Source organism: Cebus imitator, unplaced genomic scaffold (assembly GCF_001604975.1).
Source record: "Cebus imitator isolate Cc_AM_T3 unplaced genomic scaffold, Cebus_imitator-1.0 Scaffold328, whole genome shotgun sequence".
Classification (NCBI taxonomy): Eukaryota; Metazoa; Chordata; class Mammalia; order Primates; family Cebidae; genus Cebus; species Cebus imitator.
Genome location: NW_016107643.1, coordinates 1889961 through 1904693, shown reverse-complemented (window position 1 = coordinate 1904693; position 14733 = coordinate 1889961). Strand labels below are relative to the sequence as shown.

Genomic DNA, 14733 nt, shown 5'->3' with positions numbered 1-14733 from the left:
AAAAAAAAAAAGAAGGGTCATTTTAGAGGGCTCAGGTGTGCTGGAAATGTACTATATCTTGATATGAGCAAGAGTTACCCTGATATTTACATTTTTTTTTAATTTCAAGATGTATACTTAAGGTTTTTATACTTCATTCAATATACGTTATACTTGTTTTTTCTAATTAAGAAAAAATATAAATATTATTGAAATAAGTACACTGTCAGTATAAAAAGAATTGAGTCATCTTCATTAGAATATTTGTTGTATTGAGATTTTTGCTTCAATCAGATTTCATTAGAATTTCCATTTGGGTAACATTTCATGGTTCATTGGGCACTTTCACATAACATGATAAGAGATATGTCATTTGGGTGTATATCAGGGTAAAGATTCTAATTTACATCACTTGAACCATAAATGATATAAATTAATACCAAAAATCAGCAGCTTTTTATTTTTTTCAAGTTACTGTGTTGGAAATCTCAATATTGCATTACCAATTTCTGTCTTTTAGGCTAAGACATCAAGCACACAAAGAATTTTATGCCTACAAACAGGTGAGAAATTTAATTTAGATTGGCTTTGATTGTTTTTTCCCCCAAAAAAACTGAGAACTCTGATTTCCACTCATACTTTAAACTGGGACTGAATTTACCTGTGTTCATTTTGGCATCTCACTGCCAATTTGCAGTATAACATATCAACTTCATTTTCTTAAGTATCCTTCTCTTCTTTTATAAGCATTACTTGAAACTATAGAAAGTTCAGATAATATAATCATATAATTTAACAAGAAACTTGAGTCAACAGTTTGCTAAAGAGAAATGCTATAGCTTGTAATTCTTAAAGTAACTGTCAACTTAATGGAGTTCAGAGATACCATTAAGTGAAATTTTTACTTCCTTCTATATTAGAAGATATAGCAGTTCCTCAGAGGTGATCAGCTGTGTTACAGTGATCTCTTATACTCCCTTTTGTACTTTAAATGTTAGCTTATATTATCCACTAGAACTCTGCAAACTTGAATCATAGCTGTTAATACTGTACCTAGTCCTTCACTGATTTTGTCTTTAAGTTAATGTGCTTATCTTTTCTTGAAGGCCAAGTACAATTATTTTTTTCTTCCATTAATATTTTACCACTGACACCAAACAAGGGGCCTAGATTTTCCTTTGGCCCTAAGCATTAAATTCTTAATTTTTGTTACCCGTAGCTTTCTTGTTGGGTAGTGAGGAGCTTCAGCTTATTTGAGTCTTTAACCTTGCTGACACTGATGTTATAGGACAGTGTTACCACTTCAGGACTGCATATCTTTCTGTTCATCTTTCATCTATGTATCTTTGAAATCTGAGTTCATTGGCACATTCCCTAGATGTACATACTGATGTCCTTAGGTAACTCCACACTCTTCCCTGTAGGTCTCATGTGAGATCCATAATCAGCGTTGAGTATTTTAGTTTTTTTTTTTTTTTTTTTTTTTTTTTTTTTTTTTTTTTTTTTTTTTTTTTTTTTTTTTTTTTTTTTTTTTTTGAGACCAGGTCTCTGTCACTCATGCTGGAATGCAGTGGCACGATCACAGCTCACTGCAGTCTTGGCCTCCTTGGGCTCAGGTGATCCTCCTGCCCTTAGCTGGGTGTGGTGGCGCACATAGCTGGGGCTACAGGAACACACCACCACACCCAGCTAATTTTTGTATTTTTTTGTAGAGATCGGTCTCACCATGTTGCCGAGGCTCCTATCATAATCTTTTGTTTTGTTTTTTGGTTTTATCTGGTTTTGAGACAGGGTCTCACTTCTGTCACACAGGCTGGAGTGCAGTGGTGCGATCTCAGCTCACTGCAACCCCTGCCTCCTCGGCTCAGGTGAGCCTCCCAAGTAGCAGGTATTACAGGCATGCACCACCACACCTGGCTAATTTTTGTATTTTTTGTAGATACAGGGTTTCACTATGTTGCCCAGGCTGGTCTTAAACTCCTGGGCTCAGCCAATCTGCCCGCCTCAGCCTCCCAAAGTACTGGGATTATAGGCATTAGCCACCGCACCTGGCCACCTGTTATAATCTTGACAACCTACAAGATATTTGTATGTAAGCTAACTAGAAAGTAAAATTGGCCTTTGCAGTCACTTAATAAGTGAAATTGACTGATAAAACTAATCAAGTCATAAGATGTACAGTAAATTTGATCTTTGAAATATGTTGGCTAGGAAATTTAATATATCCCTGTGAGGCCAGATACTAGCTTCTGGTTGTGATTTCTGAAAACATGATTTGCCCTCAAATCTATTTTTAGTTTGGGAATATAAGACACCCAAAATTAAATTTTACTTGCCTATTATATTTTTTCATTTTAAGATGAAATTTAACTCTAATAAGCTATGTTTAGTCTCAGAGTTTCTTCTTAAATAGTAAACTTCCTTCTTATCACTTGGCATTCATTTTAACTACTCACCACGGAGTCAAAACTTTCAAATTTAAGATTGACTTACTTTTTTTTTTTGAGATGGAGTTTTGCTCTTGTTCTCAGGCTGGAGTGTAATGGCGTGATCTCTGCTCACTGCAACCTCGGCCTCCTGGGTTCAAGCAATTCTCCTGCCTCAGCCTGCTGAGTAGCTGGAATTACAGGCAGGCACCACCACGCCCAGCTAATTTTTGTATTTTTAGTAGAAACAAGGTTTCACTATGTTGGCCAGGCTGGTCTCAAACTCCACTCCTGACCTTAGGCAAACCACCCACCTGGGCCTCCCAAAGTGCTGGGATTATAGGCATGAGCCACCACGCCCAGCCCAATTTACCTTTTAATCTTTCATAAATTACTAGTTAGTCCCATCAGTCAATGCTGTGTTTTACTGAATTGTGAGGCAGTCGGCCTCATTTATTTTCCCCCCTTATTAGCACTTAGTCCAGATGGGCATGTGTTGTTAATCTCTTTTCTCAAAATTTAATCTATTTTCGAAGAGTTTTCTTTGAGACAGAGTTTCCCTTTTGTTGCCCATGCTGGCATGTAATGGTGAGATCTCAGCTCACTGAAACCTCTGCCTCCCAGATTCAAGCCATTCTCCTGCCTCAGCCTCCACGTAGCTGGGATTACAGGCATGTGCCACCACGCCCGGCTAATTTTTTGTATTTTTAGTAGAGACAGGGTTTCTCCATGCTGGTCAGGCTGGTCTCGAACTCCCAACCTCAGGTGACCTGCCCGCCTTGGCGTCCCAAAGTGCTGGGATTACAGGCATGAGCCACTGCGCCTGGTCTTCAAAGAGATTTTTTAAATTGCTTTCTTTCTTTTTTTTTTTCTGAGACAAAGCCTCCCTCTTTCACCCAGGCTGGAGTGCAGTGGAGCAGTCTCAGCTCACTGCAGCCTCTGCCTTCTGGGTTCAAGAGATTCTCCTGCCTCAGCCTGCTGAGTAACTGGGATTACAGGCAGGTGCCACCCTACCTGGCTAATTTTTGTATTTTTAGTAGAGACAGGGTTTTACCATGTTGACCAGGCTGGTCTCGAACTCCTGACCTCAAGTGTTTTGCCTCCCAAAGTGCTGGGATTACAGGTGTGAGCCACCATGCTCCACCAAAATTGCTTTTTAGGAGAATATTGCATCATTGCTCAAGTTAAAAAAATGTTGCTACAATGATCTGTCTTAAACTGTAAAAGAAATTCTCTCCAATATCGAATATGAGGGAAATGAGCTGTATATACAAAAGAAAAATATTCGTGAGTATAATGAGAAGTATTTAAAATTACAGATTTATATACTCCAAGAATATTATAAAAAAAATAAATAAATTACAGATTTAAATGGGCTTAAGAACATACTTTTTTGTCTTACAGGTTATATTAAAAGAGAAAGTAAAAGAATTGAATTTACATGAGGTAAGTTGATGATAAGTAATTTAATCTTCCGCCATTTTCTGGTAGCAGTGATATGCTGTGGTATGTTTAAACACTTTTATTTGCAGTAGTTGAAAAAATTAGGCTTATTTTGATTGGGGTAATAGAATATTTGAGGGTGGAATCACATAAGAATCAATTGTGTGAATGCTTTACGAGAGTAATATAACTCATACTTTTAATAGGGATGACACCATTTCATAGCAGCAGGGATGCTGTAAAATTTCATAGCAGCAGGGATGCTGCTTGCTCTCCATGCTGTATGAATAGGAAACAAATATGTTAGTTTTTCTACTCAAGATGAGTATGTACTAATTTCCCCATTGAAAATGTTCCCAGTATTTCTTTCTTACCAGTGGTACAAAGAAGGGAGCAATTATCTCATGGGGCAGGGATTTGAGAAGGTAAGACAGATGGAATAGGGGAAGAACGTATAGGTAGAGATATGAATCCTTGGGATTGTTTAGCTATTCAGTTGCATAGTTGGGTCATAGGTGCCTTGGAACTTAAGTACAAACGGGTGTATATATCCTGCTATATACATTAAGATACATAGCCTGTAAAAATTCTTTTTAATTCTGTTCCTTGTATTGCCTCTCACTACGAATTTTCAGAGTTTTTTTTTTTTTTTTATCACCTTTTCTTTCTCCCTTTCTGGGTTTTCTAATTGGTGTTTAAAGCAAGGACTTGGAAAGCTGTGTTTTGTAATAGCTGTGTTGTATACAGCCTAACCATGGTGAAGCTAAATTGCCAGTCTCTTCAAAGAAAGTTAATTTGTTAGGTTATTTGAATAATAATAAAAATAATAATTACTGAATACTTTGAAATCATCTATTGCTCTTTTGCTCTTTATGCACATTTTTTATCAAAGATTTGATATGTTTCTGTTTAATAGCATTTAGACCTAGCTTTGGATTAAACTGAAGCATTAATTACTGTTTGATTTTTTACTTTTCCCAGAAGTTAATTTTGACACACAGACAAAATTAACATGAAGTAGTAGAAGGTGGTCTGTTTTCCATTTGGAGTCTTTTTGATGACCATAAATGAAAATATTACATTTTTATCAGGTTTATCTGGAACAGAAGTCTTCCTTATTGGTTTGACCTATTAGTTTAGAAACTTTGTCCTGAATAAATACACTATGTTGCATCAATATGTATCAGAATTCATATCCAACTACACCCACCAATTCCTGTTTCACTGAAGCTGGCCATTTGTATGTAGTCTTGGATTCTTTTTCACCATAGTCTTCCCAGCTTTGGTCATGGTGAGTTGCTTTCTCCACTGAAATTCTTTTGCACCTTTTTCAAAAATCAAATAGCCATATTTTTGTGACAGTATTTCTGGATTCTCTATTATAGTCTCTTGATTTATGTGCCTGTTTCTTCATCGGTACCACGCTGTCTTGATTATTATAGCTTTATAGTAAATCTTAAAATCAGGTAGTGTGATTCTTCTAACTTCATCCTTTTCCAAAATTGTTTTAGCTAGTCTAGGTCCTTTACCCTTCCATGTAAATTGTAGCATCAGCTTGTCTGTATCTACAAAAAAAAAAAAAATCCTGCTGGGATTTTGATTCATATTGCGTTAAATCTATAATTGTGTTTAGAGAGACTTGACCTTTACCATGGTGAGTCTTCTCACCTGTGAACACATTATGTCTTTCCATTTATTTATTTATTTGAAGCTCTGTTGTTTGGTGTATACACATTGAATATCTTCTTGGTGAATTGACCCTTTTGCCAAGGTCTCTCACCGGGTAGGGTGGCTCACGCCTTAATCCCAGCACTCTGGGAGACTGAGGCAGGCAGATCACCTGTGGTCAGTAGTACAAGACAAGCCTGGCCAACATGGTGAAACCCCATCCCTACTAAAAACACAAAAATTAGCCAGGCATAGTGACGGGCACCTGTAATCTCAGCTACTCGAGAGGCTAAGTTAGGAGAATTGCTTGAACCTGGAGGTAGAGGTTGCAGTGAGCTGAGATTGTGCAATCATTGCACTCCAGCCTGGGGAGCAAGAGCAAACCTCTGTCTCAAAACAAAACAAACAAGTCTCTCTTCATCCCTGGTAAATTTCTTTGCTTTGAAATATTTGTCTAGGCCAGGCACGGTGGTTCACACTTGTAATCCCAACTCTTTGGGAGGCTGAGGTGAGAGGATTGCTTGAGCCCAGGAATCCAAGACCAGCCTGGGCAACATAGTGAGACCTCATCTCTGCAAAAAGAAAAAAATTAACTGGGCATAGTGGCACATATATTGAGTCTCAGTTACATGGGAGGCTGAGGTGGGAGGATTGCTTGAGCCCAGGAGGTTCAGGCTGCAGTGAGCCAAGATCGTGCCACTACTCTCCAGCCTGGGTGACAGAACAAGACCCTGTCTCAAAAAAATAAGGAAATATCTTTCTGATACTAATATAGCTACCAGCTTCCTTTTCATTATTTGCATGGTATGTGTTTTTCCATCTTTTTCTTTTTTTTGGAGATGGACTCTCGCTCTGCTGCCCAGGCTAGAGTGCAGTGGTGCAATCTTGGCTCACTGCAACCTCCACCTCCTAAGTTCAAGCAATTCTCCCGCCTCAGCCTCCTGAGTAGCTGGGATTATAGTTGCCCACTACCATGCCTGGCTAATTTTTGTATTTTTAGTAAAGACGGGGTTTCACCATGTTAGCTGGGCTGGGTCTTGAACTCCTGACCTCAGGCGATCCACCAGCCTCAGCCTCCCAAAGTGCTGAGATTACAGGCATGAGCCACTGCGACTGGCTTCATCTTTTTATTTTCAATCTACCTATTGAATTATATTTGAAGTAAGTTTTCTAATAGATAGCATATAGTTGGGTCATGTTTCTTTATCCACTCTGCCAATATGTCTTTTAATTTGTATGTTTAGATCATTTACATTCAGTGCAATTACTGACACGGTTAGAATTAGGTTTACCATTTTTTGTTTGTTTGTTTTCTGCTTTTCTCTCTTTTTCATTCTGTTTTCCTTTTATTGCCTTCTTTTGGGTTATTAGAACATTTTTTAGTATTTCATTTTAATTTATCTATTATGATTTTTACCTTATGTCTTTGTATAGTTTTTTAGTGGTTGCCCTAGGGGGTTACAAAATAAATATTTAGAATCAGTTTTTTAACACTCCAGTTGGATCGTAGAGACATTGCCACAATATAGATCTCCCCCTTTTTTCCCCCTCTTTGTGCAGTATCTGTCATATTACATCTATATACATTGAAAAATCCCATCAGTGTAATATGTCTTTTCTTTATCAGACACATCTTTAAAAACTCAAGAGGCAGGCATCTGCCTGGAGTCCAGAAGATTGAGACCAGCCTGGGCAACATGGCAAAACCCCATCTGTATAAAAAATACAAAAAATTAGCTAGGTATAGTGGCACATACCTGTAGTCTCATCTACACAGGAGGCTTAGGTGAAAAGATCACCCAAGCCTCAGAAGTAGCTGCTGCAGTGAGCCGAGCGTTGATTGCACCACTGCACTCAAGCTTAGGTGACAGAGTGAGACCTTGTCTTAAAAAAAAAAAAAAAAAATTCAAGAGGGGAATAGCCTTACATTAATTCAGATTTTCACCATTTCTGTTGCTAGGCATTCCCAATGTTCTAAGTTCCTTCTTATGTCATTTCCCTTTTATCTTCATAATGAACTTTCCTTTAGTAATTTTCTTAAAGCAGGTCTTCTGGCTATGAATTCTGTTAGTTTGCCTTCATCTAAGAATATTTTTATTTCACCTTCATTCCTAAAGGATATTCTTGTATATAGAACTCCAGGTTGACAGTTGTTTTAGCACTTTAAAAATGTTATGCCTGTTTCTTCAGGCCCTTCATGGATCCTGATGAAAAATCCAGTCATTTGAATCATTCATTCCCTATCAGTAAGGTATCACTTTCTCTGGCTGCTTTTAAGATTTTTTCTTTTTCTAGTTTTCATCAATTTTATTATGATGTCTGGGCATGGATTTATTTGGATTTATCCTGTTTGCCATTTACTCAGCTTCATGAATATGTGGGTTTGTCTTTTGGCAAGCATAGGAAGTTTTCAGCCATTATTTCTTCAAATTTTTTTTCTGCATTTCACTCTTTCTGTATCCCGAAACTCCATTGACAAAAATGTTAGAACATTTGTTGTTGTTCCACAAGTCTTTGAGAATTTTCTTTTTAGTATTTTTGAATTGCATGAACCAAGGAGTTCAAGACCAGCCTGGGCAACATGGCAAAACCCCATCTCTACAAAAAAATACAAAAATTATCCATGTGTGGTGGCATGCACCTGTAGTCCCAGTTTTAGAATCAGTTTTTCACTGAGGAGATGGAAGAGTCACTTGAGGGTATAATGGGAAGTTGATGGTATAATGAGCCAAGATTGTGCCACTGTACTCTAGCCAGAGTGACAGAGCAAGACTCTGTCTCAAAATTATATACAAAGGCTGGGTGTGGTGGCTGAGGCCTGTAATCCCAGCACTTTGGGAGGCCGAGGTGAGCAGATCACCTGAGGTAAGGAGTTCAAGACTAGCCTAGCCAACATGGCTAAACCCTGTCTCTACTAAAATACAAAAATATGCCAGGCATGATGGCAGGTGCCTGTAATCCCAGCTACTTAGGAGGCTGAGATGGGAAAATCACTTGAACCCAGGAGGCAGCAGTTACAGTGAGCCGAAATTGTGCCATTGCAGTCCAGCCTGTGTGACTGAGCAAGGCTCCATCTATTAAAAAAAACAAAAACAAAAAACGATGAGAGCTAATAATGAATTCATCAAGTTTCCTAGATATAAGATTAATATATAGGCCAGGCACAGTGACTCACATCTGTAATTCCAGCACTTTTGGAGGCCAAGGTGAGCGGATCACCTGAGGTTGGGAGTTCAAGACTAGCCTGACCAACATGGAAAAACCCCCTCTCTACTAAAAACACAAAATTAGCTGGGTGTGGTAATGTAATCCCAACTACTCAGGAGACTGAGGCAGGAGAATCACTTGAAACTGGGAGGCAGAGGTTGCAGTAAGCTGAGATCGTGCTATTGGACTCCAACCTGGGCATCAATAGTGAACCTCCGTCTCAAAAATAAGTAAGATCAGTATATAAAAACCAGTTAAATCTACACACCAGCAATTAAATTAGGAAGATTTCATTTGTAATAGCATCAAAAATAATAAGATACCTAGGAATAAATTTAACAAAAGAAGCCCAGATTTATATGCTGAAAACTATAAAACATCATTGAAAAGATAATAAAACCTAAATAAATGGAATGACATCCCATGTTCATTAGTTAGAAACTTAATATTGTAAAGTTAGCAGTAGCATCCAAAGTATTTACCAAATCACCTTTTTGAAAATCCCATCTGCTCTTTTTATGCACAAACTGACAAGTAGATGAATTCTAAAATTCACATGGAAAGGATTTCATTCACATGGAAAGGATCCAGAATAGCCAGAAGAATCTTGAAAAAGAAGAACAGAGTTAGAGAAATCACACCTCCCAATTTCAAAACTTACTATACAAAGTATTTAGTGTGACACCAGGTATATTGATAGCTATATAGATCAGTGGAATAGAATTGCAAGCCCCAAAACAAATTCAAACATTTATGGTCAATTGATTTTCAACAAGTGTGCCAAGACAATTCAGTAGGAAAAGAATCATGTTTTCAATCAGTCATGCTGGGACAACTGGATATCTATGTGCAAAAGAATAAATTTAGACATCTACCTCATACTGTATACAAAGATTACTCAACAGTTAATCAAAGATCTAAATGCATCAGCTAATATTATAAAACTTTTAAACATAAACAGGTGAGCCCAGTACCATGGCACATGCCTGTGATCCCTGCTCCTTGGGAGGCTGAGGTGAGAGGCTGGCTTGAGTCCAGAAATTTGAGACCAGCCTGGGCAACATAGCAAGACTCTGACTCTTAAAAAAAAAAAAAAAAAAAAAAAAAAAAAAACTTAAAAAAGAAAAAAAAAAAAAAAAAAAAAAAAAAAAAAAAAAAAAAAAAAAAAAAAAAAAAAAAAAAGAGGAGAAATAAACATAGATGTATAAATCTTCATACCCTTGGATTGTGCAATGGATTATTAGATATGACATCTAAAGCACAAGCAAGTGAAGAAAAAATAGTTAAACTTCATCAGGCTAGCCATGATGGCTCATTCCTGTAATCCCAACACATTGGGAGGCCAAGACAAGAGGATTGCTTGAGCTCAGGAGTTTGAGACCAGCCTGGGCAACATAGCGAGACCTTGTCTCTACTTAAAAAACAAATTAGGCCGGGCGCGGTGGCTCAAGCCTGTAATCCCAGCACTTTGGGAGGCCGAGGCGGGTGGATCACGAGGTCAAGAGATCGAGACCATCCTGGTCAACATGGTGAAACCCCGTCTCTACTAAAGCTACAAAAAATTAGCTGGGCATGGTGGCGCGTGCCTGTGGTCCCGGCTGCTCGGGAGGCTGAGGCAGGAGAATTGCCTGAACCCAGGAGGTGGAGGTTGCGGTGAGCCGAGATCGCGCCATTGCACTCCAGCCTGGGTAACAAGAGCGAAACTCCGTCTCAAAAAAAAAAAAAAAAAAAAAAAAATTAGCGGGTGTGGTGGTGTGTGCCTGTCATCCCAGCTACTTGGGAGATTGAGGCTGGAGGAGCTGGAGGATTGTTTGAGAGGGGGAGATTGAGGCTGCAGTGAGTTGTGATGGCACCACTGTATTCCAGCCTGGGTGACAGAGCAAGACTGTCTCAAAAAGAAAATTTAAAACTTTTATACTTCAAAGGACATTATCCTGAAAGTGAAGGCAACCCACAAGGAGAAACTGTTCACAAGTCTTATATCTGATAAGGGTCTGGTATTCAAAATGTACAAAGAACTCTTAGAACTCAATAAGAACTCTGCAAAATAAAAAGGTCTGCAAATATTTCTCCCAGTCTTTTCATCCTAACAGGATCTTTTGCAGAACAAAAGTTTTTTAGTTTGATGAAGTCCAGTTTATCTATTTTTTCCTTCAGTTGCTTTGCATTAGGTGTCATGTGCTTTGGTTGTTCTTAGGTTGTGCTTCTGCTTAAGTTGCATGTTTTTGATGCCTATGAATGTGCAGTTGCTCTAACATCGTTTGTTGAAAAGGCTATTCTGTCATTGAAATGCTTTTTACACTTTTGTCAAAATTAGTTGGCTATCTGATAAGGGATTTCAGTCTAAAATATATAAAGAACCCTTACCATACCACTTAATAATAAAAAGAAAGGCCAGGTGCAGTGGCTCATGCCTGTAATCCCAGCACTTTGGGAGGCTGAGGTGGGCAGACCACGAGGTCAGGAATTCAAGACCAGCCTGGCCAACATAGTGAAACTCCATCTCTAGCCGGGCATGGTGGTGGGCACCTGTAATCCCAGCTACTCAGGAGGCTGAGGCAGGAGAATCACTTGAACCCGGGAGGCAGAGGTTGCAGTGAGCACAGATCGCACCATTGCACTCCAGCCTGGGCGACAGAGCAAGACTCCGCCTGAAAAATATTAATCATAATCATAAAAAAAATAAGCCAACTAATAAATTGACAAAGGACTTAATAGGCATTTCTCCAGAGAAGATATGCGGTAGTCAGTAAGCACGCCATTGTTAGTCATTAAGGAAATGACCCCTTTACACCCACTAGAATAACTGTAGTAAAAAAGACAAGAATAAGTATCGGTGACTATATGGAGAAATTGCAACTCATATGTACTGCTGGTAGGAATGTAAAATGGTACAGCTACTTTGGAAATCAGTTTGGTAGCTCCTCAGAAAAGGTAAACATAGAGTTATTGTATGACTCAGCAATTCCATTCCTTGCTACATACCCAAAAGAATTGAAAACAAGGACTCAACCAGATACTTGTACAACAATGTTTATAGTAGCGTTGTCCACAATAGCCAAAAGGTAGAAACAACCCAAGTGGCCGTCAACAGATAAATGGATAAACAAAATGCAGTACATACATATAATGGAATATTATTCAGCCATGAAAATGAGTGAAGTACTGATATATGTTTCAATATAGATGACCCTTGAAGACATTTTGCTAAAGAAGCCAGACATGAAAGATTACATAGTATATGGTTCCATTTATATGAAATGTTCAGATTAGACAAATCCATCAAGAAAGAAAGTAGATTAGTAGTTAGTCGCCAGAGATTGGGGAAAGGGGAGAATGGGGAGTGACTGCCTCTGAATATGGGCTTTTTCTGGGTGGGGGTGGCATTTGATGTAGATGTTCTGGAATTAGATTGTAAAGATGGCTGCAGAAATATATACTTTAAAACTGCTGAATTGTACCATTACTTAAAGGAGTGAATGTTATCGTATTTTAATCATATCTCAATTTTTGAATGGTGATGGGAAGTCACACTGGAGAAATAATCTCATTGAATCTGGAAAGGAAAGTTTATTTGCAAAATATGATCTGTAAAGGAAAGTTGTAAAATGAGTTTGGTTCTCAGAGAACTTCTAGGAAGTCACCTGATGCTTTTCTCTTTTTGTGATTGCCATTGACTTTGGTCACCTTTAGCATTTAACGTGTCAGAGTTTATCTTGTGTTTTCTCAGGAGGCTATCGTTTTAGGATTTGTTTATTCAAAACATAATAATGCATCATACTATTAATAGCAGCTCCATTTTGGAAAGGCTACTAATCTAATTTTGGGTCCTGGAAAAGTAAGTGAATAAAAATAAGCAACTCATCCAACCTGTGCTTCAGTAGGATCAGTGCTGAATCTCCAGAGGACAGTCCTGACCCTGTTTTGGAAGGCAGGACTGGGAGGAAAACTGGCTGTTGAAGGCCAGATGGCCAATCACAGTCTAGGAATGGGAGCATCATTCCCCCTTGACAGGTGAGAAGCTGAGGCCCAGAAAGATAACCACTAGGCTGAAACTGCTGGATTCTTACTTTACCCACAGCTTGTTCTCAGCCTCCCTTCAGAAAACAAAAATGAGTTTAAGAACAGTGCTTCCATTATAAAATGTAGACGTCAATAAAAACAACGGATTGGTAGACTGCCATACTGTGTCTTCAGCCCTGTCCCCCAAGCTGAGCTGATGACAGCCCTCTGTGGGGTGGGGCAGGTCATGTCCTTATTGTACAGATGAAGGAACAGTGCTCCGTGAGGAGTCCTGAGGGCAGAGGCCACATAGCTAGTGTGTCTGAGCCAAGGCCAGCCACCTATCCTGCCCTCCTCCCTGCTCCCATGCCATCTTAGTGGGGAGTTATCCATTCTCCCCCTCCTTCGAAGATCCTGTCTGTCGTACACACAAGGCCCTGAAAGCTACCTCAGCAAGGATGTTTAAAAACCAACACGGCACTGGCCACTGGGCACCAAGAGCCACATGTCCTGCCTAGATCATGTTACATAACTGAAGAAGACTGGGTTACATGTTACAGGTTAAGAAACTAATGACAGCAGAGCCATCAACAGTCTGGGCTGGAAATGGTGCTGGCCTGAACCAGGATTGGGAATGGATAGGGAAGCAAGTAGGGAGGAAGGAGTTCAACCACTGGACAGGGGAGAGAAATGCTGCAGTAGCACATCAGTGCAACAGACCTAGCCACCCTCCAACTAAATGGCCTCAAGCAACATTCTTTTCCTGAGCTTCTGTTTCCTCGTCTGTAAAATGGGTCAGTGTGGCAACACATGGTGTCCATGGGCACTGGTGAATGCCCAGGAAGCAGTATGGGAACCAAGCCCCTGGGCATGAAGGAGAAGGCCTCTCTCCAAGCTATGGAGACTAGTCATCGCCTGAGAGCAGTCCTAGCCCCATCTGCACATCTTCATGAGTTAATTTAGTGAGCCTTCAGTAACTTTTTTTTCTTTTTTTGAGATGGAGTCTTGCTCTGTGGCCCAGGCTGTAGTGCAGTGGCACTGTCTTAGCTCACTGCAGCCACCGCCTCCTGGGTTCAAGTGATTCCCCTGCCTCAGCCTTCTGAGTAGGGGGAATTATAGACGCATGCTGCCACACCCAGCTAATTTTTGTGTTTTTAGTAGAGATGGGGTTTCACCATGTTGGTCAGGCTGGTCTCAAATTCCTGACCTCGTGATCTGCCCGCCTTGGCCTCCCAAAGTGCTGGGATTACAGGCATGAGCCACTGCACCCGGCCGTCTTCAGTAACTTTTTATATGACAAAGACAGACACTGACAGAAGGACAGGCCCAAAGTGGGAGGCCCCAGGAACTATAAATAGCATGTTACTGCAAGCTGTACCATAAAAATGGGAGAAAAGATTGCCAGGGCTTGGGAGTCAGGTCTATGCTGCTGAGCAGGTAGAGAACCCAGGGAGGCCCAGCCCTTTGGCACACCAAGAAAGCGACAGCAGGTTAAGCTGGCAGATGTGAGAGTAACCCTCCTTCAGTCCCACGCTTCTGAGGCACTGAAGTAAGGCAGCTGCCTCTTGCTTTCTGTCTTCTCCCATCTGCCTATGTCCTTGAACATGTGGGAAAGGAAGAGGAGGAGACTCTCATCCATTTGGACCTTTTTTTTTTTTCATTCATTTATTCATTCATTCATTTTTTTTTTTTTTTTTCAAAATAGAGTCTCACTCTGTCACCCAGGCTGGAGTGCAGTGGTGTGATCACAGCTCATTGCAGCATTGACCTCCTGGACTCAAGCAATCCATCAAGAAAGATGGATCCTCAGCCTCACTATAGGCTCACACCACCACGCCCAGCTAATTTTAAAATTTTTGTAGAGACAGAGTCCCAATCTCTTGCCTAAGCTGGCCTTGAACTCCTGGGCTCAAGCTATCCTCCTGCCTTAGCCTCCCCAAAGTTCAGGGATTACAGGTATAAGCCACCGTACCTGGCTGGGCCTGTTTCTTTTGCCTAATGAGTTATG

The 14733-nt window shown here is 39.9% G+C and overlaps 1 protein-coding gene across 1 annotated transcript in view; it reads left to right on the top strand.

Moving 5' to 3' along the window:
- RNF24 (ring finger protein 24) overlaps nucleotides 1-14733 on the top strand; it is a 75478-nt gene that overhangs the window by 56376 nt on the left and 4369 nt on the right. The window contains exons 4-5 of the mRNA XM_017504851.2: nucleotides 500-542; nucleotides 3810-3851. Of these exons, the coding sequence (XP_017360340.1) occupies nucleotides 500-542; nucleotides 3810-3851 (85 nt within the window). The remainder of the gene's footprint in view (nucleotides 1-499; nucleotides 543-3809; nucleotides 3852-14733) is intronic.